The 23,622-nt window shown below is 56.1% G+C and overlaps 1 protein-coding gene across 6 annotated transcripts in view; it reads left to right on the plus strand.

Moving 5' to 3' along the window:
* TRIP10 (thyroid hormone receptor interactor 10) overlaps positions 1-23,622 on the plus strand; it is a 57,138-nt gene that overhangs the window by 945 nt on the left and 32,571 nt on the right. Inside the window, exon 1 of one of the 6 annotated variants that reach the window (XM_077329856.1) lies at positions 6,172-6,333. The exons of the other annotated variants lie outside the window; for them this stretch is intronic. Coding sequence (XP_077185971.1) covers positions 6,187-6,333 — 147 coding nt within the window. The 5' untranslated portion in view covers positions 6,172-6,186. Of the gene's footprint in view, positions 1-6,171; positions 6,334-23,622 lie in introns of those variants that run through there. 6 annotated transcript variants of the gene reach the window in all.

Here is a 23,622-nt window from a genome sequence, read left to right on the forward strand (position 1 = left end):
CGGCCGGGACTTTGCGCGCAGCTCAGCGGAGGGGGGGCAACCCAGCAGGACGCCCCCCGCCCCCCCCCCCCGCCCCCGGGGGCCCGGCACTGGCTTTGCAGTCTCCCCCCCCCGCGCCCCCTCCTCTCTCCCCCCCGCAGGCCTTGCAGGGCCCCCCTGCGGCCCCCGGGCCCTGGCAGCGCCCCCCGGCCCGTCCCATTGGCTGGGCTGCAGCAGGCGCGCTGTGGCTCCGGGCGACCTTGGCCGGCCACGGGAGCGCTGCAGGAGGAGGCCAGCGCCAGGCGGCGGCGGCAGGGCCTGCGGGGCCCCCAGAGGGACGGCGGGGCGGGGGGCTGGGGCGGGGGGCCGGGGAGTCGCGCTCTGTTCGAAGGGTCTGGAGAAGTTTTAAGGTTGCCCTCCCCCCGGACCTCTGGGGCGAGAATCAGGCCTGGACAGAGAGGCCGGGCCCTTCAAAAAGGCAGCCCCCCCCCCATCAGGTGGCTGCCTAAACCCCCGGGGCCTCCCCATTTCTGCATCTGGGGCCGGGGTGGCATTGGGGAAGCTGAGCCAGGGTGGGGTCAGGGCTGGAGTGGGGGATGAGGACCTTGGGCCACCCGGTCCAAATCCCCGCTTCTGCCACGGAAGCTTCCTGCGCAACCTGTCAACCATGCTTAGTCTGGCCTGTGTTGCAGGGTTGTTGTGAGAGAGGATGGGGGAGGGGAGGACGATGTTGTGGAAAGTCTCTTTGCAACTGGGGGGGGGAGTGTAAATAAACTTGCGATACACCACCCCAAGCCTAGGCAGGGTGGGGCTGTTTAGAAGTCCAATGACAAATAAATTAAAAGACATATATTCAAAAAGACGCCTTGCTGCAATCCCCAGGTCCTTCTCGCCACTGCTGCTGCATCCAGAGCCGCCGTCTTCTGCTTGTGCATTTGGGTTGTTTTTGCAGAATTGTGGCGTTTTGTATTTGCCTCTGTTGAATTTCATTGTGTTTTTGGCTGACCTGGCAAGGCCCTGGCAAGGACGGTTAGGAGGCTATTTCTGCCGTCTGGGATCTGAGCTTGTGCTCTCAGTTTTGGGCCCCTGCAAAACCGAAAACGTTTCCTTCCAGCCGTCATGCAAGCCTTGCATAAGCCCTGAAGGGTCCTGGCTGGACTCTGGTGCCCCCGGAGGTCAAGACCTCCCTCCAGTCCAACAAAATGGACAAGGGGTCTGCCCATGAGGCTCTCCAGTGGGCTGAGGATCTGGCCAGAGTCACCGTACTCTCATGGGGGGGGGGCTTGTCAGGGGTCTTGCAGGACAACGTTCTCTGCCTCCTGGGTTCTCCCATTTATAAAACCCCATAATAAGAGGACTGGTCTCGCCAGATTTTTCTCAGTGATTTTTTCTAGCTTTTGCTAGTTTGCACGTTGATTTCCCAGGTCTTCCTGGAGATTGCCCCCATCCTCATGCCCCCTCCCAGTGCAATCCTAGTTCTCAAAGTCTCCCCTTCATTGCCTGGGGATCCCATCCATCTGCCCCAGAAGAACTCCTTTCAGGCAGCTGGGGGGGGTGGGGGTCTCTGACCGGCTCTTTATCAATCTGGAGCTGTCATCCTGTCCCGTCACCATCCCTGCAGAACATAGGTCAGAACATAGTTCCCTTTGCAGGGTGAAGAGAGCAGCTGAGGAATCTAACCTTCTGCTTGTTCCCAAAAGACCTTCCCCCCAACGCAGCCCCAAATCCTGGAGGTGTATCTTGGGCACTGGATGAGCTGGAGTCTGTGGACCAGAAGTGGGCAAACTGTGGCCCTCCAGATGTCCATGCACTACAATTCCCAGCAAATGCTGGCAGGGGCTCATGGTAACTGTAGTCCATGGACATCTGGAGGGCCACAGTTTGCCCACCCCTGCTGTGGACAGCCTGGTTTTCTTCTGGGAAGGGCTCTCTGTTTCCTTCGGGTGGCATTTAAATGGGCCAGTGGTGCCATCAGAGCGGGCCTTTGACCTTAAGCCTTAAGGCGATCAGATCTGTGCATTTTTAAATTAGCGGTGCAATCCCGGGCAGAGGAAAGGCCACAGCCCAGGCCCTGGAGAGCCGCTGGCAGTCAGTCAGTGAAAGAGGCCCTCGGGTCAGGTGCTCACAGGGCCTCTCCTCCCCGGGTGCTTGAGCTGCGCTGAAGGTGTTTCCAGGGTGGTTGCTGGGCCCGGGGCTTTCTCCTTCCCTGGCGTCCTCTTCTGCTTCTGCCTTGCCGTGAAAATGAGACGTCCCTCCGGCCGTCTTTTCCCGCCCCCTGAGAGCCGAACCGCTGCGCGTCATCCAACTCGAGCCGAGATTAGGTGGAGGGAAGGCCGCTATTCCTGGCAGGCGGCAACTAAGGCCAGGCCCTCCCAGGAGTGCTTGACTGGTCAGAGGACGGGGGTCTCGCCCTGCCCCACGGATGCAGCCTCTGAGGACTCTGCGGACGGCAGGAGCAAAGAAAATGGCGTTAGTTCCACCTCTGCAAAGCTGGACATGGGGAGGCCGGGATCTACGGGAGGGGCCGGGGAGGAAGTGAAATCTGGCACATTTGGAGTATCCTCGGGTGGGTTTACCCACCTCCAGGGGGGCCCTGGCACTCGTCCAGAATCACAACGAATCTCCAGACTTGGAGAGATCAGTTCCCCCGGAGAAAGGGGCAGATTTGGGGACTGGGCTGTCTGTTCCTCTATTCAGCTGAGGTTCCACCTGACCTTGCCCCCCCCCCCCCGTTTGCCTTCTGTCCCCCCTCCCCACCACCACCAGTGTCCTGCCTCCCAGGTTACATGGCAGGTCGCTGCTTGCCCGCCTGATGGGCAGGGCCGAGGCTGCTTCCAGGCATGGGGCTCTCCTTTTGGGGGGTGGGAGGGGGAGGTATCCTGATTTCCTCCTGCCCTGCCCTGCCCTTCTGCTGTGGAATTGTTTTGCCCCGGTCCTCTGGCTGGGCGAGGCCTCTAGACAAAGATTCTCAGGGCGGGTGCTGGAAAGGGGCTGGGTGGAATCGGAGCTGCCCTCAGCTGCAGCAGCTTGGGCAAGGGAGGATCAGCCTCCTCCGCTCCCCTTCCCGTTGGGCTTGGCAGGCCGGGCCCTTTCGGGGCCTGCCTGGCTCTGCACTCTGCCCCTGGCCGGAGAAGGCTTTGGCCGCAGAGGTGACCTCGAAGGCCTCCTTTCCCTTCCCTGCTTGGCTTTTCTGCGAGGGAGCGGCCGGAGCGGCCAGAGCCACGTGGTCTAGATTGGCGGCTTTCTGGCAAATGCCCCTCTCAATTGGGGGAAGCGAGAAATCTGGATCTACCCTGCAAAAACAAACTCGAGTCAGACGCACCAGGTTCAAGTCCAGCAGCAGAGTAGATTTTCGGAGCGATAAGCGTTCGAGTTCCCAGATCTTCTGGTTAATCTCCAAGGTGATCCTGGATGAGAATCTCGCTCTGTCAGAGGCTAGCCAGGATGGTTTGCTGTGCCAAGTCACAGCCGCTTAATGGCCACCCTGCGGGGTTTTCAGACAGGTGGGTGAACAGAGGTGCTTGCCACAGCCTACCTCTGCGTGGTACCCGGGGCTTTCTCAGTGGGCTCTAAGGAAACCTGGGTCGTCCAGGTCAGTCTGGATGGACCTTCGCTTCAAATCAGGGGTAGTCAACCTGTGGCCCTCCAGATGTTCATGGACTGCAATTCTCATGAGCCCCTGCCAGCGCATGCTGGCAGGGGCTCATGGGAATTGTAGTCCATGACCATCTGGAGGACTACAGGTTGACTACACCTGCTCCAAATCATCAGAGGAGGTCTGCTGAAACAGACTGGGTCAACTTTAAAGTGCTAGTTGTGGGGTTGCCAATCTCCAGGTGCAGGCTGGAGGCCTCCTGGAGGCCAGGTATAAACACCAAGGATATGACTTCCCTGCTGGCGAACACCCCCCCCCCACCCTTGTATGGCCCCTCCAAGCTCTGCTCAACCTTTAGGAAGGTGTGAATTACTATCAGGAGGAGGTAGTTTTAAGGTTCAAATTCCTTTACTGATTTGTATATTTTTAAAGTCAGTTGTCACCTGCTGTGAGCAGGCCAGGGAAGCACAAGATAAAAAGTACTCCCCTCCCTCCCTCCTCCTCATCTGCAGAATTTCCCAACCAAGAGCTGGCGCCCCCCCCCCCCATCCCCCAGGGTGAGGAGCCCTGGACCCTCCACTGCTGCTGGCTATTAGTCTTGGAGATGAATCTTCCCATGAACCCCGTCTCTGGACGTTTGGCAGGTGTGTAAAAAGGCGGGTGGGAATCTGTTTAGCGTCTCTTGTAAATTCAGTTCTAGGAATTCTTAAATCCTTTTCTCAATATCGGCCTTGGTGCCTTTTGTCCCACACACAAATATTTGGATTCCTGATTTTTTTCCAGCAATGTTTGGGAAGTTGTATTTAACGTTAAATGTTTTCTTTTTCACTTTGGACACAACCTCGCCCTTTAGCAGAGACGCGTTTCTCTTGTTTCGGGCTTTGGTGGCCCCGTGGCAGAAGTTCTCCGTGGCTGTTTGACCTGAAGCCTTAATTAAGCTCTCTGCTTGAGCATGCTTGGTCCACAGCCGCCCCCCCCAGCCCCCGCCCCCCCCTACATGGAAGGAGCAGCCCCTCCTAGTGGGGAGGGGGCCACGTGAGGACAAACCCGCTGAGCGGCCTGACTTGTCTGCAACAGCTACTCGAGGAGTAATTCTGGCGGCATTCAGGGATGCTTTTCAAATTAAAAGGAAAAGTAATCAATGCATGGTGGATCTCACTTCCCTTCCACCATTAGATAAACTGGAGTGCTCAGTGTATTTATTTATTCTTCTTTCCCTCCCTCCCTCCCTCCCTCTCAGTTGGGGCCTGCAGACCTCCCAGAATTAGAACTGGCTTCCAGACTCTAGAGATGGGTTCCCTCAGAGAAAATGGCTCCTTGGGAGAGGGGGAGTCCCCTCTCCCAAGGAGATCACTCCAACCCCAGACATCCAGGAATCCCCCAACCCAAACTTGGCAACCCCAAATGCTGCCATCCGAGCCAGGCATCTGGGACGTGGTTCACTTGGAGCCCCCCCCTTCCCTCCCCATATAGGTGCTTCAACATATTCATGTGCAATTCAGTTTTATAGAAATCTGTTTATTTTAAACAGTAATTGGGTGAAAAAACAGATTTTAATTTGTGCATTTCTTTCAAAAACACAACCTGAACTTTGCTATGAGCGGCTGGGGGAGATCCCCCCCCCCACACACACACACCTGCTTCAACCACTGCAGTGTCTTTTGGGGATAAGGCTAGCCTCATAGGCAAAGTGCTTCAGCCATGCAAATTCCTTGCGATGGCAGTCAAAGCAGTTATCTGCTGGGTAAGCAGGAGGGGAGTGTCTCAGTGGCAGAGCCTCTGCTTGGCTTATGGGAAGTCCCCAGTTCAATCCCTGGCATCTGATTGAGAAGGACCAGGCAGGAGGGGATGGGAAAGACCTTGGCCTGAGACCCTGGCTCAGTGGCAGAGCCTCTGCTTGGCAGGAAGAAGGTCCCAGGTTCAATCCCCGGCATCTCCAGTTAGAAGGACCAGGCAGGAGGGGACGGGAAAGACCTTGGCCTGAGACCCTGGCTCAGTGGCAGAGCCTCTGCTTGGCAGGCAGAAGGTCCCAGGTTCAATCCCCGGCATCTCCAGTTAGAAGGACCAGGCAGGAGGGGATGGGAAAGACCTTGGCCTGAGACCCTGGCTCAGTGGCAGAGCCTCTGCTTGGCAGGCAGAAGGTCCCAGGTTCTATCCCCGGCATCTCCAGTTAGAAGGACCAGGCAGGAGGGGATGGGGAAGACCTTGGCCTGAGACCCTGGCTCAGTGGCAGAGCCTCTGCTTGGCAGGCAGGAGGTCCCAGGTTCAATCCCCGGCATCTCCAGGTAAAAGGACCAGTCGGGAGGTGATGGGAAAGACCTTTTAGAGCCTCTGCTGGTCTTAGACAAGGCTGACTTGGTGGATTAAGAGTCTGTTTCAGTAGAAGGCAGCTTCATGTGTAAACTGAAAGTTCTACAGAAACACCCCCCCCCCCCCAAATGCTCTTGCAGCTGACTTCTGAGTGTTACTCGTTGTTCCCTTGGTTTGTTTTTTGTGTTGACTTTGAGGCTTCCTCCTTGGTTCGGAGCCCAACCATGGGTGGGTGTGGGATGTGATCAAGCACAGCTCGAAGCAGGACTGTGCCAGCCACGCCCGGAAGCGCCGTGGCTGAAATGAAGGTGCCGCCAGCCAGGTGTCCTGGGGAATCAGGTCCCTCCTCTTTCCCGGCAGGCCCTCCCGTCTGGGGTTCCCCTCAGACACGTCCCTTGGGAATCGCACTGGTTCCAGTCCTGGGGCTTTCTGCTCACACTCCTGGTTGTGTGAGTTTTGTGTTCTTAGCAAAGGGTGCAGTGCGGGCGGGGAGTCCGGCTTGTCTACTCAAAGGACATGATGCAGAGGGCTGCCTAACAAAGCCCTGTTTCCTCCTGGGTCTCTCGGGGAGACAAGCCCTGCAGCAGTCGAGGGGAGAGGGGGCAGGGAGGAGAGGGGAACTGGCCCCGTGGGTGGGTGCGGGGTGGAATGGGATGTCCTGTGTGTGGGAGTGGGGTTTGCAAAGGAGGTGGGGGTGGCGGCATTCCCCACTTGAATGTTCGGCGGGCAGATTCTCTCGCCTGCCTTCCGTGCTTTGCAAACTATTACGGATAATACCTGAAAGACAAAGCATGAAAGGGGAGCCTTCTGTTGGGTCTAGAATCACCTGGGCTGTCTCCTGGGCGTGGCCGGACGGGGTTTGCCCGCAGGTGAGGTAAAGAGGTCAGCTTTCTGCCAATAAGGCAGCCACTGGGGTGAAAAGGGTCGGGTTTTGCTTTGTTTGTTTCAAAACAAGGAAGTTTGTGAGATAATTTAAATAGGTGCAGCATTTGCTTTCCTGCTGAACTTGGATATACGCTGTTGTTTTTGACAATGCAGAAGGCTTCATTTATACAACTGCATATGCAGTGGGGTTGCTTGTTTCAGTTATTGCGTTGAAGAGGGAAAATATGTTACAAGAGCCAACTAAGCTGAATTACGTCGTTCTAAACTAGGGCTGGACAGTCGTATTTGGGAAATATCCTGGCACAGAGCAGAGAGGCCGAGGCCTTCCCCTGATAAGGACCTCAGAAGAGCCCTGCTGGGTCAGGCCAGGGAGGGTCCCTCCAGTCCAGCCTCCCGTCTCACCCAGGGGCCAGCCAGTTCCTCTGCAGGGCCAGCCACAGGGCAGAGAGGCCGAGGCCTTCCCCTGAGAAGACCCTCAGAAGAGCCCTGCTGGGTCAGGCCAGGGAGGGTCCCTCCAGTCCAGCCTCCCGTCTCACCCAGGGGCCAGCCAGTTCCTCTGCAGGGCCAGCCACAGGGCAGAGAGGCCGAGGCCTTCCCCTGAGAAGACCCTCAGAAGAGCCCTGCTGGGTCAGGCCAGGGAGGGTCCCTCCAGTCCAGCCTCCCGTCTCACCCAGGGGCCAGCCAGTTCCTCTGCAGGGCCAGCCACAGGGCAGAGAGGCCGAGGCCTTCCCCTGAGAAGACCCTCAGAAGAGCCCTGCTGGGTCAGGCCAGGGAGGGTCCCTCCAGTCCAGCCTCCCGTCTCACCCAGGGGCCAGCCAGTTCTCTGCATGGCCAGCCATAGGGCAGAGAGGCCGAGGCCTTCCCCTGAGAAGACCCTCAGAAGAGCCCTGCTGGGTCAGGCCAGGGAGGGTCCCTCCAGTCCAGCCTCCCGTCTCACCCAGGGGCCAGCCACTTCCTCTGCAGGGCCAGCTACAGGGCAGAGAGGCCGAGGCCTTCCCCTGAGAAGACCCTCAGAAGAGCCCTGCTGGGTCAGGCCAGGGAGGGTCCCTCCAGTCCAGCCTCCCGTCTCACCCAGGGGCCAGCCAGTTCCTCTGCAGGGCCAGCCACAGGGCAGAGAGGCCGAGGCCTTCCCCTGAGAAGACCCTCAGAAGAGCCCTGCTGGGTCAGGCCAGGGAGGGTCCCTCCAGTCCAGCCTCCCGTCTCACCCAGGGGCCAGCCACTTCCTCTGCAGGGCCAGCTACAGGGCAGAGAGGCCGAGGCCTTCCCCTGAGAAGACCCTCAGAAGAGCCCTGCTGGGTCAGGCCAGGGAGGGTCCCTCCAGTCCAGCCTCCCGTCTCACCCAGGGGCCAGCCAGTTCCTCTGCAGGGCCAGCCACAGGGCAGAGAGGCCGAGGCCTTCCCCTGAGAAGACCCTCAGAAGAGCCCTGCTGGGTCAGGCCAGGGAGGGTCCCTCCAGTCCAGCATACAGTCCCACACAATGGCCAGCCAGTTCCCCTGGAAGTCCAACCGTAGGGCAGGGAGGCTGAGGCCATCTCCTGATAAGAACAGCCAAAGTGCCCTGTTGGGTCAGGCCCAAAGTCCATCTATTCCTGCATCCTGGCTGAGTTGAGCAGGTGGAAAGTCAGATCAGTTGCTTGGTTGCTTCACTTCCAGCCATTTCCAGCTACCTCCCTTGTTGGGGGGGGGGGGGGAGGGGGCTCATCCTCCCTGTCAGTTAAATGCTGCATATTTGAGGCTGCACCAAGACAATTGTTCCACCAAGTGGCCCAATTACCAAAGGCCATCTCTTGTGAGGTTTGCACAACCCAGGTGAATCCAAGGCAGGTAATGCTTGTGTTAAACTCCTGATAATGTCTGTGGGGTTGATGGCAGGGACACCTGGGGTGGGAAATTTTGGAGATTTTTAAGCAGAGGCTGGAGAGCCATCTGATGGAGAGGCTGATTCTGTGAAGGCTCAAGGGGGTGGCAGGTGACAGTGGATGAGCGAGAGGGTTGTGAGTGTCCTGCATAGTGCAGGGGGTTGGACTAGATGACCCAGGGGGTCCCTTCCAACTCTATGATTCTATGAGGGTTGCGTGTGTTGGGCCATAATGGAGCCCGGGATCCTGGTGCGATTGCCCCTCTGTGGTCGCTTGATACACACTAAATTGTAACCGACAATAACGCCCAGCTGCTGTAGGACAGTCCCGTTCCCACGTGGAGTCTTGTTCCCGACTGTTCAACAGGGAGGCAAAGTCCGTCAACCTTCTCCGTTAAATATTTGACTGCGGTCGAGAGCCGTGAGCTGGAGGCCTCGTCCGGACGTGGGGAAGAGCTTGGCTGGTGTAAGAGCCCCCGTGGCCAAGGCCCTTTGACCCTTTTTGTCCTTGGCGTAAAATTGCCCTCGGACCCCTTGCCTTGGCCGAGCGAAGAGACCTATTCTGCAGCTCTCCCATGTGCCAGCGGGCTCATGATTTACGCGGCCAAGTCAGAATAGCTCTGTCCGTGCTGGCAGGTCATCGGAGTCCAGGGAGAACTTGTTTGCTTGGACGGGAGTAACGGGATCCCTCCTGGATCTAATGTCTCAGCAGAGTCGAGTCCGCGATTGAGGATTCCTGGCTTTGCTTGCAAAGATCCAGAGTCCGGTCGAGCTCTTCTGCTGGGCCTTGGGAGCGGGCTGGGAAGCAGCCCCCTGTGCCCGGCGACCTTGGCTCAGTTTGGACATCTTCAGGACATGCAGAAAGCGTTGTTAGAGTTTGGACATTCAGAGGGCTGCCAGTTTGGTCTCAAGCAGCAGAACCAAGTTGGAGTTCACTGGGACCTTTAAAACAAAGACCAGTTTAATGCTGGGTCTAAGCTTTTGTGCGCATGCTCAATTTTGGGGGAGCGAATTATTGCGAGTCGGTGTTGAGATCTGTGACAGCCCTTCCACCCCCCAAAAAGAGGCAATTGCACCCAAGTGGCCTGTGAAATGCCTTGCCTGAGATGATAAACTGCTGAGTTCTCTGGAGGAATCCTAGAATCATCGAGTTGGAAGGGACCCCCTGGGTCATCTAGTCCAACCCCCTGCACTGTGCAGGACACTCACAACCCTCTCGCTCACCCACTGTCACCTGCCACCCCCTGGAGCCTTCACAGAATCAGCCTCTCCATCAGGTGGCTACCCAGCCTCTGTTTAGAAATTTCCAAAGATGGAGAACCCACCACCTCCCGAGGAGGCCTGTTCCACTGAGGAACCGCTCTAACAGTCAGGAACTTCTTCTGATGTTTAGACGGAATTTCCTTTGGATTAATTTCATCCCATTTGTTCTGGTCCGTCCCTCTGGGGCAAGAGAGAACAACTCTGCAAGAGAGACGCTATCTGGAGATAGATTCAGAGGGCAGCCATACTGGTGTGAGTTAGGAGAGTGTGATTCTAGTTTGAAATCCTGGAGATTTTCAGTGTGAGCTTTTGAGAGTCAGCCTTCTCTTTGTCAGAGTCTTTGTATTTACTTCCGAAGTCTTAGCCCCCACCCCCCATAAAAAAAGCCCCTTTCCTCACGTAGTCCTGTGAGGAGCTGCCTTGCAGTCCAGCCAGCCTGTGATCTCTGGGTTTCCCTGTAATCTGGTCTCCCCCCCCCCCCCGCTCCTTTGTTGATGGGGCTTTGGTCCTCTTGGGTTTGGCACTTGCTTCTCTTGTGCTAAATCTTGGCAATAAAACCCCAAGCAGAGCTGCCTCAAAAGCTCTTGTGTTAGTTGTTTGAGACCCGTTCCTGGCTAACTTTGCCACTCCGGTCTCCAGAACCGTTCTGAGCCATTGGCCGGTGGGATGCTAAAGAACTGAAAGTTGGCAAAGTATATCCAAATTTGGAATGTTGGAAGGTATTGTGAAAATCCGCCGCTGAGGAAATGAATTGGAAACGTCGTCCGGAACCTCGTTTTGGCCTTAGAATTGGCATTTGAAGAAGATAGACAAGACGACTTTAAGGACCTTGGGTTTTATTAAGAAGCCTTGTTTGGTTCTTGTTCTTCGTAGTTTCAATGCTGTTGGACCGATAGGATTTCGTTCGAGCCTCCAGGTGGGGCCGGGGGACCCCGTGAAATGGGAGCTCATCTACAGGCACCAGAGCACTTCCCCTGGAGGAAGGGGCTGCTTGGGGGGGGGGGACTCCATCCCATAATGCTCCATTGAGGTCCCTTCCCACCCCAAATCCCCCCCCCCCACTCCTGGCTCTACCCACAAGGTCTCCAGGTGGTTCCCAAGAAGGAGTTGGCAGCCCTAGGTGGGAGAGCAGGGAGATGAGATTCCTCCTGGTGTCTAAGGACGGAGCTTGAGGCGGTTGTCGTACAACTGGAAGACACATGGGGAGAGGCAGCCAGAGGGCTTGCAGGTCATCTAGCCTGACCCCCTGCTCCACGCAGGATTGGCCTCCAGCATCCCTGACAAGTGCTTGACCAAAGGACCTCCCAAGGCTGCTGATTTCCCTGCTCGACTTGGGGGTGGGCCGTGCGTCTTGGATCCCGGAACCGCTGTGGCTCGCGCCGTGAACAGAAAGGTTTAATCGGGTCTCTCCTCTCCTTAAGCTGGCGACAGCTGCCTTGCCCTGGATTCACGCATGAACTTCTCAACTTTCTGTGCTGCTCTGTCCTCCTGGCTTCCTAAAAATACCCCGTGTGTTGGCAGAGGCCAGCTTCCAAGGGCAGCTCTGAGCGCCCTTCTGCTTCCGGCCCGCTTGCAAACGGGCCACGGGTTAGATCTGTGCCTGGGATGTCCCCGTGGGCGACCTGGGCGGTGGCTTTCCAAGAGGACGGGGTCCCTGCTGGCTCCTCCGAGTCATTGTGGGGGGGGGGGAATGCTTCACGGCCGGCCGTTCCCTTTCCCTCGTTCTGTAATCTCTTCCCACGTGACGTGGCCCGGATCCAAGAGGCCTCTAGAAAAACAAGCTTGCGAAGACACAAACATTCCCAGGCAGCAGCAGCCTCCTCCCTCCCGCGGTGATCGTCCTCCTGCTCCTCCCCCTGGGAAGAGGCCAGCTCTGTGGGTCTCCTGGATACGGAGGCCGGGGCTCCTCAGGGCTGGCAGCGTGGGCACCTGGCTCCTTTCCAGCCCTGGGCCCGCTGGCTGCAGTTATCGGGGATCTGGGGGTGCAGCCTGGGGAGGGGGGGGCTCGAGGAGGGGGGAGAGCTCAGCCGGGCTGGGGGGCCGTGGAGCCCACCCTGCAAAGCTCACAATCTCACACCGGCCCATCTCTGTGGTCTGCAAATCAGGTGCATTTCCAGACGACCTCCAGTCGCCATCTAGAGAGTGGCGACCCTCCCTGTGGTTCAGACCTGAAAATAGGAAGTTGAGGACTTGCACTTTCTTTTTGGCAGATTTTGGCACATTCACCAAGTCAGACGTCCCTGCCCTCCGCCCCGTCAGGCAGGGCAGAGTCCGGCCCACAACAGGGGGGCCCTGCCGCCTCCTGGGCTCCCCACGGCCTCGTGTTTTCATGCACGGAGAGCGATCTCAGACCCTGAGGCCTGGGGGGGGGGGCGGGATGGTGCCGAAGCCGCTTGAAGGCCCTGTGGTTGTTTCCTGCTTGACAAATGGCTGGAACCCAGTCCTGCTTTTGGGGACGGCCAGGAAAGCTCCGAAACGCCCTGTTCCCTTGGAGCACCCAGAGGCCGCCAAAGTTTATTTGGGTTTGCAACCGAAATCTCTGCTTGACGGTCGGCAGGGAAGGATCCCCCCCCTCCCCCATGCACACATTTCTGAGTGAGGCAAGAAAGATGCACAACTTCGGGGGTCCTCTCGCCAGTTCAAAGTGTGACCCCCCCACTTCTTAGTGCGCTGCGCTCCTGCGGCCTCCTTGCCAAGTAATGCCACGTCCCCCCACTCAATTTAAAAAAAACAGAACCGCACATCAGCTAGACCCCGAAAAGTTTACATACGCCGTGTGATTCCACATTTGTGTGTTGTGTCCCATTCACTCGAGCCCAACACAAAGAGGGCTTGTGTGAATTAATTCTGGAGAAGGGGGCCGGGACTCCCGAAAGCTCCTCTCCTGCCCCAAATTGCATTAGCCTCAAAGGTGCTCCTGGGCCCTGGCTCTTTGGGGCGTGAAGAAGGGAGCAGGGACCCCCGAAAGCCCCTCCCTGGGCACAGATGTTGTGAGGCTTTATGGTGGTCTTCCTGCTAAAGACAGGGAGTGTCAAAGCCCATCGTGACGTGTCTGAATTCGTGATGTCGGAGCCCCTGCCTTCCCTTATCCCTTCCTTTTCAGTATTTCTGACGCTGTGGCACGGCCAGCCTGCTGGCTATACTTGCGGTCCTTTCGTTCTGCAGAGCCAGTCGCAGACCCCCCCGCCCCCCACTTTTTTATTGAAAGTTTGTTTTGATGTTTATAGTCTGCATAATGTTTCATGTAAGTTATAATGTTCTGTGTCAATCGCCCAGAGCTGCAAAGAAACGGGCGGCATAGAAATCTAAATAAATACATAAAAATAAATAAAATCTAACAGGACTGTTGTGTATCACAGCAGCTCTTAGGCAGAGTGGAAACTTTTCCGCAGAAATCACAGTGCAGGGAAATTTTCTGCCCTGAGTTGCTGGCCCCAGGTTTCTTTCTCCGTCCCCCCCTCCCACACACACACACACACACACACACACACACAAACACAGAGAGAGAGCTTTCCAGTGCATTGAACCGTCCTTTGAAGGCTCCAGGGCTGCAGCCGGGCCTTTGGGGAGGGGACGGCCAAGCTGATTAGTCCGGGGGTCCTGGAACAATGCCCCCCCGCCCCCCCCCACGGGCTGGCCTCATTAGAATTCCTGCGCTGTCGGTGGGGGCTGGTGAGGTGCATTCCAGGCCTCCGTGCCGGGCAGGACAAGGCGTCCGTCCGGGCATCAGGGACCTTGGGCGTGCGGGTGGCTCATCCCCACCCCCACCCCCACCCCACCGGCCCACAGCCCTGCTGCTGAGGCTCCCGGAGCCTTGCCCCTTGGCGTCCATCTTGCATCTCAGGATTTGGATCCAGAAAGAGCATCGCTGATCCAGTCGCCACGTTACTTGTCTGTTTGTTTGTTTGAGAGTCGCGGTTGCTGCCCAGAGAATTGAATTCTGACGGGGAAGTCCCTGAAGCCAAGAGCCTGAGCTAGGAAGTTTCTGCTCAAGCGTCGGGTTTTCCCTTCTGACCCCAGAGAGGCTGAGGCTTGGTGGACGCGCCTGGAAGTCCCGGGTTCAGGACCCGACATCTCCACGTAAAAGGGCCAGGCAGCGAGTGATGGCCAAGACCTTTCTCTGCCTGAGGGCCTGGAGAGCCGGTCTGAGCAGACAATAACGACCTTGGTGGACCAAGGGTGTGACTCTGCACAAAGCAGCTTCATGTGTTCAGATATTCAGCCCACTTGGGGACCCCTGGCCTGACCCAGCAGGGCTCTTCTGAGGGTCTTCTCAGGGGAATGCCTCGGCCTCTCTGCCCTGTGGCTGGCCCTGCAGAGGGACTGGCTGGCCCCTGGGTGAGACGGGAGGCTGGACTGGAGGGACCCTCCCTGGCCTGACCCAGCAGGGCTCTTCTGAGGGTATTCTCAGGGGAAGGCCTCGGCCTCTCTGCCCTGTGGCTGGCCCTGCAGAGGAACTGGCTGGCCCCTGGGGGAGACGGGAGGCTGGAGGGACCCTCCCTGGCCTGACCCAGCAGGGCTCTTCTGAGGGTCTTATCAGGGGAAGGCCTCGGCCTCTCTGCCCTGTGGCTGGCCCTGCAGAGGAACCGGCTGGCCCCTGGGGGAGACGGGAGGCTGGACTGGAGGGACCCTCCCTGGCCTGACCCAGCAGGGCTCTTCTGAGGGTCTTCTCAGGGGAAGGCCTCGGCCTCTCTGCCCTGTGGCTGGCCCTGCAGAGGAACTGGCTGGCCCCTGGGAGAGACGGGAGGCTGGACTGGAGGGTCCCTCCCTGGCCTGACCCAGCAGGGCTCTTCTGTCTTCTCAGGGGAAGGCCTCGGCCTCTCTGCCCTGTGGCTGGCCCTGCAGAGGAACTGGCTGGCCCCTGGGTGAGACGGGAGGCTGGACTGGAGGGACCCTCCCTGGCCTGACCCAGCAGGGCTCTTCTGAGGGTCTTCTCAGGGGAAGGCCTCGGCCTCTCTGCCCTGTGGCTGACCCTGCAGAGGAACTGGCTGGCCCCTGGGTGAGACGGGAGGCTGGACTGGAGGGACCCTCCCTGGCCTGACCCAGCAGGGCTCTTCCGAGGGTCTTCTCAGGGGAAGGCCTCGGCCTCCCTGCCCTGTGGCTGGCCCTGCAGAGGAACTGGCTGGCCCCTGGGTGAGACGGGAGGCTGGACTGGAGGGGCCCTCCCTGGCCTGACCCAGCAGGGCTCTTCTGAGGGTCTTCTCAGGGGAAGGCCTCGGCCTCTCTGCCCTGTGGCTGGCCCTGCAGAGGAACTGGCTGGCCCCTGGGTGAGACGGGAGGCTGGACTGGAGGGACCCTCCCTGGCCTGACCCAGCAGGGCTCTTCTGAGGGTCTTCTCAGGGGAAGGCCTCGGCCTCTCTGCCCTGTGGCTGGCCCTGCAGAGGAACTGGCTGGCCCCTGGGTGAGACGGGAGGCTGGACTGGAGGGACCCTCCCTGGCCTGACCCAGCAGGGCTCTTCTGAGGGTCTTCTCAGGGGAAGGCCTCGGCCTCTCTGCCCTGTGGCTGGCCCTGCAGAGGAACTGGCTGGCCCCTGGGTGAGACGGGAGGCTGGACTGGAGGGACCCTCCCTGGCCTGACCCAGCAGGGCTCTTCTGAGGGTCTTCTCAGGGGAAGGCCTCGGCCTCTCTGCCCTGTGGCTGGCCCTGCAGAGGAACTGGCTGGCCCCTGGGTGAGACGGGAGGCTGGACTGGAGGGACCCTCCCTGGCCTGACCCAGCAGGGCTCTTCCGAGGGTCTTCTCAGGGGAAGGCCTCGGCCTCTCTGCCCTGTGGCTGGCCCTGCAGAGGAGCTGGCTGGCCCCTGGGTGAGACGGGAGGCTGGACTGGAGGGACCCTCCCTGGCCTGACCCAGCAGGGCTCTTCTGAGGCTCTTCTCAGGGGAAGGCCTCGGCCTCTCTGCCCTGTGGCTGGCCCTGCAGAGGGACTGGCTGGCCCCTGGGTGAGACGGGAGGCTGGACTGGAGGGACCCTCCCTGGCCTGACCCAGCAGGGCTCTTCTCAGGGGAAGGCCTCGGCCTCTCTGCCCTGTGGCTGGTTCTCCATCATACCTCCTAGAATGGATCTTTTCGGCGCTCCTAAAGTGGACCTTGCTCTCTGGCTGTGTGTTTCACCCTTCAGGGCCAGCCATGCCCTGACCTTCCCCTGTCTCTGCCTCTCAATTTACTTGGCAGCCGGTCCTAAATTGGCAACCACCTTTCCCTTCCCATCCCGCAGCGCAGCCGAGGGCAGAGATGCCATCTTTGCCGTGGGAGTCTGGCACTGGCCTTTCTTCTCTGAAGTGGGGGAACCAGGCTGGCCGCATTCTTCGCTTCCTGCACTTCAAAGAAGGCAGGCGGGGGGGGGGGGGAGATACGCATATTTGACCCTGCAGATGCTGCCAGACAAATTAAAACGCTTTTGTGCTCGGGGTGTGGCTCCGAAGGGCTTCTGGCCTCGGAAGCCACGGTTGGAGGAGGGGGCTTGCCTCCAGAATGTGCCTTTCCCCCAAAAAGGGACCCCAGAGAAATTGAGCCCTGACTGTCCCTCCCTCCCATGCTGGATGCCTGAGCCCCCCTCACTCATCCCCCCTCCCCTCGCTCAGTGGTCGTCCTTCTCAGCCTGGCCTTGCTTTGAAATAGCATTTCTTCCTCCTCTCATTTGCATTTGCCATGGAAGCAATAGCCCTGTGAAGTAGCAGGACACATTTTGAGTCTTCGGGGGTCACCTGATCCCCCCCCCCCAGACACTGCTTGGGGATTGAACCAGGGACCTTCTGCATGCCAAGCAGGGTGTCTGCCCCTGAGCCACAGCCCCTCCTTTGGAAATCACCAGAAAGAGGGCCCTTTCCTGCTGAGATGTTGGTCCAGTGATAGAGAAAGCCTGAAATGAACAGAGGGGAGAGCACAGGTGTGCGGAAGGACAGCCAAAGCAAGAACCTTTGGACAGGAAGAAATGGGTCCCTGCATTTTGCAGATGTGGCTAAGTTTTGCGGGGAGGGGGCTGTCTTAAGGGTTGTGAGGGGGGAGGGGGGTGTCTTAAAGGTGAGAACAGCTGCCATGAAGTGAGCTTAGTGGCAACTCAGCAGCCTACCCTTTATTTATTAGATTTGTATCCCGCCCTCCCTTAAGGTTCATGGAATGAAAAAGAACAGTGCATCAAACTCTGCAATTATATCCAAAAAATTCAAGTGGGTCCCCGTGTTGTTCTGTAGCACAGGGGTAGTCAACCTGTGGTCCTCCAGATGTCCATGGACTACAATTCCCAGGAGCCCCTGCCAGCGAATGCTGGCAGGGGCTCATGGGAATTGTAGTCCATGGACATCTGGAGGACCACAGGTTGCCTACCCCTGCTGTAGCAGCACAGCAAAATCAGAGTCCGGTAGCACCTTTAAGGTTTATTCAAGGTGTGAGCTTTCGAGTGCTTGCTGAGGAAGGGCGCTTGCACTTGGCTTTGGACGACCTCAATCAAATGCCTGGTGCAGGGGCTCCCTTTTGCAGGCCCTGCGGATCAGGGCCCTGATCTCTTCTGGGAGCTCCTTCCCCCAGGCGGGGGCCAGGATAGACACTCATCATTTCAGATCTTATTATCAAGTGCCGACTGATTTACAGGCCAGAACTGCCGGTTGACACGTACACGAGCAGCATCATAATTTTGTCCTCTTGAGGATCAGCCAAAATATTGCAGAATTAGTGTGCGCTAGTTTATGCCTTCCCTGGTTTTTTGAAAAGCGGAGATTCTGTTCTCTCCCTGGTCACAGGGCAGCCTCATGACCCAGGAATGGTTCCCCCCAAGACGAATAGGAATAAAGACTAAATTCATTTCTTGAGCGCAGCCCCAAAACAGGAAACAAAATCGTCGTGTCTGCAAATTGGATGCTGAAAGGCCAGAACTGAAACTTGGGAAGAGCTTTCGGTTTTCGGACATGCCCCCCCCCTTCTTTCCCATGCTCAGAGCAATGGAGGAAGTTGCCAGGAACAAAGGGCGACCCTTCTTTGCTCTTAACACCTCTTGCTTTTATTTGAGCCATGTAGCAGCCACCTTGTCTTTCCTGGGGAGCTCAGAGTAGCTAACAAGACCGGTGAAATGCATTGAATACATTTAAAAGGCAAAAAAAAAAATGGTTTTAAGAAATCACAATTTTGGATTGCTAATAACCAAATTGAGCCAGCGATAAGTCCAGGTGGCCTTTCAGGCTGGGCTTCCAGAGCGGGGAGCAGCCGAAGAATCTCAGTCTCCAAATCCACCCTCAGCTTGTCTGGGCGGGTAGCAAAATCGGGCCAAGGGGCCAGGGGTAATAGGGGGCGAAAGGGTTGCAATTTGCGGGGACTGCCATGTATGCCGAAAGAAAAAATTGAATTAAGCAATGACCCCCCCCAACACACACACACACACACACACACACACACGTGCACGCACATTGTACAATTCCCTTCTTTAAAACAAATTTCCAGTTGTCTAGACAACCCGCTGTTTTTTTTTATTGCTATGACAACCCTTCCGCATGCTGAGGTGCAATTTTTGTTCTTGTCCTTCAGGGAATCTGTATATGGATTATTCCCCCTCTCAAACCTCCTTCCCCCCCCCCCACTCTGGGCAATGGGGGGGGTGCTAGGGCCAGGGAGAAGTGGGGTATGAGATTCCCCCTCCTCTGCACTCCCTTGGCTGCACTCCCTCGACCTCCGAAATATAACTGTAAAATCGGTCCAGAAAACAGCATTATGGGAGCAGCCCTTCAGATCAGTAGGACAGTGACAAATGTGCTACCTTTTAAAAGCCCGGCATGCTAAAAACCTCTCCTCCTGCCTCTGACAGGAGTGGGCATTCTGCAGAAATGGGGTGGCAGCCAAGAAGCCCCTGCCCCAAACAGGTGCGGCTCTTGCATCCTCCAAAATTTGGCATCTTGAATACGGTCTTGGTAGCCTATAAGGGAAGGCGCTGTCGGGGGTAACTCAAGTTTAAAAAAAAGAACCAGGACCTTGAACTGTGCCTCAAAAGATACCGGTGAATCAGTAAAGACCTCGTAGGACTGATATTGTATATTACAGGGGTGGGCCAACTGTGGCTCTCCAGATGGCCATGGACTACAATGACCATGAGCCCCTGCGGCAGCAGGGGCTCATGGTCATTGTAGTCCATGGCCATCTGGAGAGCCACAGTTGGGCCACCCCTGTATAATGTTACCTGCTGGTTTTGTGACCCAGCTGAAATTTCTGAACAGTCTTCAAGGACAGACCTATGTGCAGGATATGGATTTAACCTGGGCACACGGGTATCATCTGAGGCTTTTGGTCTCCTTCTGGACTTATGTCCATGGCTAACAGTCCATCCCCGTGCTGTTACTCCCGTGCAGACCCATTGAGACTGCTCTGCAAAGATGCAGCTGTGCTTAGGACATTGTACTGTTGCGGTGTGCGAGTTCAGCCCCTTGCAGCTGCAGTTTCCGCTGCGGACAAGGCCGATTCCCAGGGAGCGCTGCGGCATCGTATCTGCCTCCTACTCTGTTTCAGAATACCCAAAGTAGCCCCGCACTCAACGAGTTTGTGGGTCTCTGCTACAGCGTGTCAGCTGTCTTTTCTGTAGCCAGGAAATCCCCGTACGTGTGAATCTGTCCTCATGAGAAAGGTGCCCCTGTCCCTTCATTGTTTTGGTTGACTTTTTCTGTGTCTTCCCTAGTGGCCAGGAAGGGATGACCAGAGCTGTCCACAGTATTCCAAGTGCCACCTCCCCAGACAAGAGGGTGTTATAATATTCTGGCCGTCTTCCATCCCTTTCCTAAAAATGCACAGGAGGGAATTTACCTCTAGAGAGGCCGCACTGTTTATTTCCTTCCTTTATGAGACTTGCTTGCATCCGTGCTGACTCTGGTTCTCTGCTTCCTGTAAACTAGGACCAAATCCGTGAGAGGTCCTGACCTTGTCTTCTGCAACTGCTAAGTTTGCTTGAGCCAGCTTGGCCTGGGGACTTGCATCAGAGGGGCTTGGGGAGGCCTGATTATGGGATGGTTGCTGGCTCATCTTGTCCAAATGTTTGTTGACCCTCTCGAAAGACTCCAGAAATGTGGAGAGGTAAGATTTTCCTTTGGAAAAGCCATGCAGATTGTTCCTTTATCATTAGACCTCATATCGAACTATGTGGGTGACGTGACAGAAGTCACAAAACTGGGCTTTGAACGGACAAAGCAGGAGGGTTTCTGTCGATAAGGGATTTGTCAGGAAAGAAAAGCCTCCGCAAGAGCAGATGGATTTGAGTCCTGGGCCTAGTCCGCATACAATAGATAATGCACTTTCAATGTGCTTTCGCGGCTGGATTTTCCTGTGCAGAACAGGAAAATCTACTTATAAAGTGCATTGAAAGTGCATTATCTCATGTGTGCAGACTAGGCCCAGGTCAACACTGGAGACAAACAAGGGTTTTGCGGGATGAGCTTCTGAGAGTCAAAACTTCCATCAGACAGGAGCTTTGACAGTTGAAAGTGGCATTTTTAGAGAATCCTAGAGTGGGAAGGGGCCAACGAGGCCATCTAGTCCAACCCCCTGCTCAAGGCAGGATCAGCCTCAAGCAACCAGGAGATGTATTTATTATTTATTTAACTGTACGGTCATAGACCAGAGTACAAAAACATAAGAGCTAATGCAAACATAAGCGATAAATAAAAGTTTGTAACCAGGAGAAGGATCTGTCCAGCCATTGCTTGAAGACCACCCGTGGTGGTGAGCTCCCCCCCCCCCAGATAGCCAATTCCACCACTGAACTTCTGGTACTATGACAAATTTTCTCATGATATCTAGCCAAGACCAAGATTCTCCACGTAGTTTAGAGCCCTTCCTGCAGGTCCTCTCCTCTGTTGCCAACAGGAACCTTTCCCTGCCCTCCTCCAAGGGACAACCTTTCAGATACTTCAAGAGAGCCCCCCTGTCCCCTTTCAGCCTCCTCTTCTCCAGGCTGGACATTCCCAGGTCCCTTGGTCTTGCTTCGTAGGGCGCGGTCCCCAGGCACCCCCGGATCATCCTTGTCGTCCTCCTCTGCCCTCTCGCCCTTTTGCCCGTGTCCTTTTAGAAGTGAGGCCTCTAGAACTGCACACAGGCCTCCCACACACAGGGAAGGGATGATAGAGGTTGTAGCTCTTCCCTATCCTCAGTCAGGATTTGTCAGGGACGTCTCCTTACCATAGAGGCCACAAGCAATGCACTCTGGACCCCTGGAACAAAAATCTGAGCCGAGCAAGGGAGCTGACACCAGGGTACGTAGTGAGACCGAGCAACATGGAGGGAAAGATTCTAGCATCGATTCAGGGGTAGTCAACCTGTGGTCCTCCAGATGTTCATGGACTACAATTCTCATGAGCCCCTGCCAGCGAATGCAGCAAATGCTGGCAAGGGCTCATCGGAATTGTAGTCCATGGACATCTGGAGGACCACAGGTTGACTACCCCTGGGTTAGAGGACTTGGAGAACAGTCACTCCTGACTACGGTCCTCTCTTCGGGAGATCTTTTTTGCCCGGATCCCTTGGGAAGGGAAGGAGACTCCGGGGGAGTTTTCTGGTTGGCAAAAGGTGTGTCGGAAGCCGTTCAGGGCGGAGGCCGGGTTGCTTCATCGGAATGTGGGACGTTTCCTTATCAAGTGGCAGGAGGAAGAAATCTTTTATTACCTGGACTAGAAGTGCTGATGCAGGTGGCGTTTTGGTTAGGGAGGAAGGCCAGGAAATCTGAGCACTGTCGGTGATGCTTCGTTTGAGTCGCTGAGTGACGCTCTGTTTGGGCGGCTCAGAGGACACGGCTAGCCTTGACTGTCTTAGACGCCGCTGTGATTAAGGAGCTGTATTTCTCCACTGTCCATTTCATTTCTCGATCTGAGTTAAATTTCTTAACACGCTGCTGTGTAAAAGAGAACGGCATTCGGATGACCTTAAGATTCAGTTTCTTCTGACATCCCGGAACCCTGATATAATTGCACCAGTTGCAAAGTTTTTCTATCTCGCCACGAGAGATCGTGAACGTATTTTGTCCTACTCTAAAGCCTGATCTCTGCCTTTGTTTACTCCGTGTAGCAGTGGGTCCTTTTGCACGTTCCCTCCTTATATTGTACTTTTATGTGCTATTAAAGGATTGGTGTTGCTGTGCTCCATATTTCTCTTGAGCTTGTTGTGGTTCCAGAGGGCTCTTCACCTGGATGCTCCCTCATAGTTCTCTCTCTCCTCCATCCTTGCTGCTATGAATAGTCTACAGCAGGGGTAGTCAACCTGTGGTCCTCCAGATGTCCATGGACTACAATTCCCATGAACCCCTGCCAGTGTTTGCTGGCGGGGGCTCATGGGAATTGTAGTCCATGGACATCTGGAGGACCACAGGTTGACTACCCCTGGTCTAAAACCTGGCTTTCATGTCCTTAAAATTAGTAATGTAGCGAACGCTGGCAGGGGCACATGGGAATTGTAGTCCACGGACATCTGGAGGACCACAGGTTGACTACCCCTGGTCTACAGTGATGGTTTGTTAAGTCACGTAGACCTGAGGGAAAGTGCCGGAGGCAGGGTAGTGGGAAACCCTAACCATGTTTGATTCCCCACCCCTCCTCCACGTGAAGCCAGCTGGGTGACCTTGGGCCGGTTGCTGTTCTCCCGGAGCTCTCTCAACCCTGCCTGCCTCACACAGGGCCTGTTCTGGAGAGAGGAACAGAAGGCAATTGTAACCCGCTATGAGATACCTTAAGGGGGAGAAAAGTGGGGTTTAAACACCCCCTCCCCTTCTTGAAGGGGCCAGAGAGAGGCCAAAAAAATGGAGGCTTGATCTCAAACATAATGTTGTCCTTAATAAACAGGGACTACCAAGGTTTCCAGAACAGGCGTTAGGATATCTGGCCTAAAGATGCACAACAAAAATAGAATCCAATAGTACAGTGGTAGTCAACCTGTGGTCCTCCAGATGTTCATGGACTACAATTCCCATGAGTTTGCTGGCAGGGGCTCATGGGAATTGTAGTCCATGAACATCTGGAGGACCACAGGTTGACTACCCCTGCAATAGCGCCTTTAAGACCAACGTAGCCTTTGTTTGCCTTTAAAGATGCTCTCGGGCTGTATTTTTGTTGTGCTCCTTCAGACCAACCTGGAGACCCACTTGCACCTAGCCTAAAGATGGCTTTTCAGAAATCGTCAGCAGGGCTTCTTTCTTTCCATGTTCTAGGCAGATTGTGTTAAGATGCCTATTGCGGCTAGGAAGCTTAATGTTTTAAATGTGAACTTTCAGGAATTTCAGATGTGTCTGGACCGGTTGGTTTTCAGCCTGTCTGTTAGCCCCAGGTGTCTCTTCTGCTCTCTCGGTCTTGGTTGGTCAGAGGCCGTCCTCCCCAACAGCGGTTCTGCCATGTCCAGATCTGCCTCGGTGGCCCCTTTGGTCCTTTGTCGTCCCTGGCTGGTTTGCTTCACTGAAGAAGGTCTTTAGTGTTTGCCTTCTCTTCCGGTTGTTCTCATGTCCCTCGATGCGCCATCTGAATTGACCGGAATCTTGTTCTCATTCAAGCAAACCTTCCTCTCTGCTGGTTACCCTGGGTGGGAGAGGGCAGACAAGTCTGTGGGACACAATGGAGGGGGGGAGCTGTAGGCAGACTCCCCATGGGACTTCCTTTGAATTTTATGCTGGATGTTGCACCTTTAAGACCAACCAAGATTTATTCAAGGCGTGAGCTTTCGAGTGCAAGCACTCGAAAGCTCACGCCTTGAATAAATCTTGATTGGTCTTAAGGGTGCTACTGGACTCT

Source organism: Paroedura picta, chromosome 3 (assembly GCF_049243985.1).
Source record: "Paroedura picta isolate Pp20150507F chromosome 3, Ppicta_v3.0, whole genome shotgun sequence".
NCBI classification, from domain to species: Eukaryota; Metazoa; Chordata; class Lepidosauria; order Squamata; family Gekkonidae; genus Paroedura; species Paroedura picta.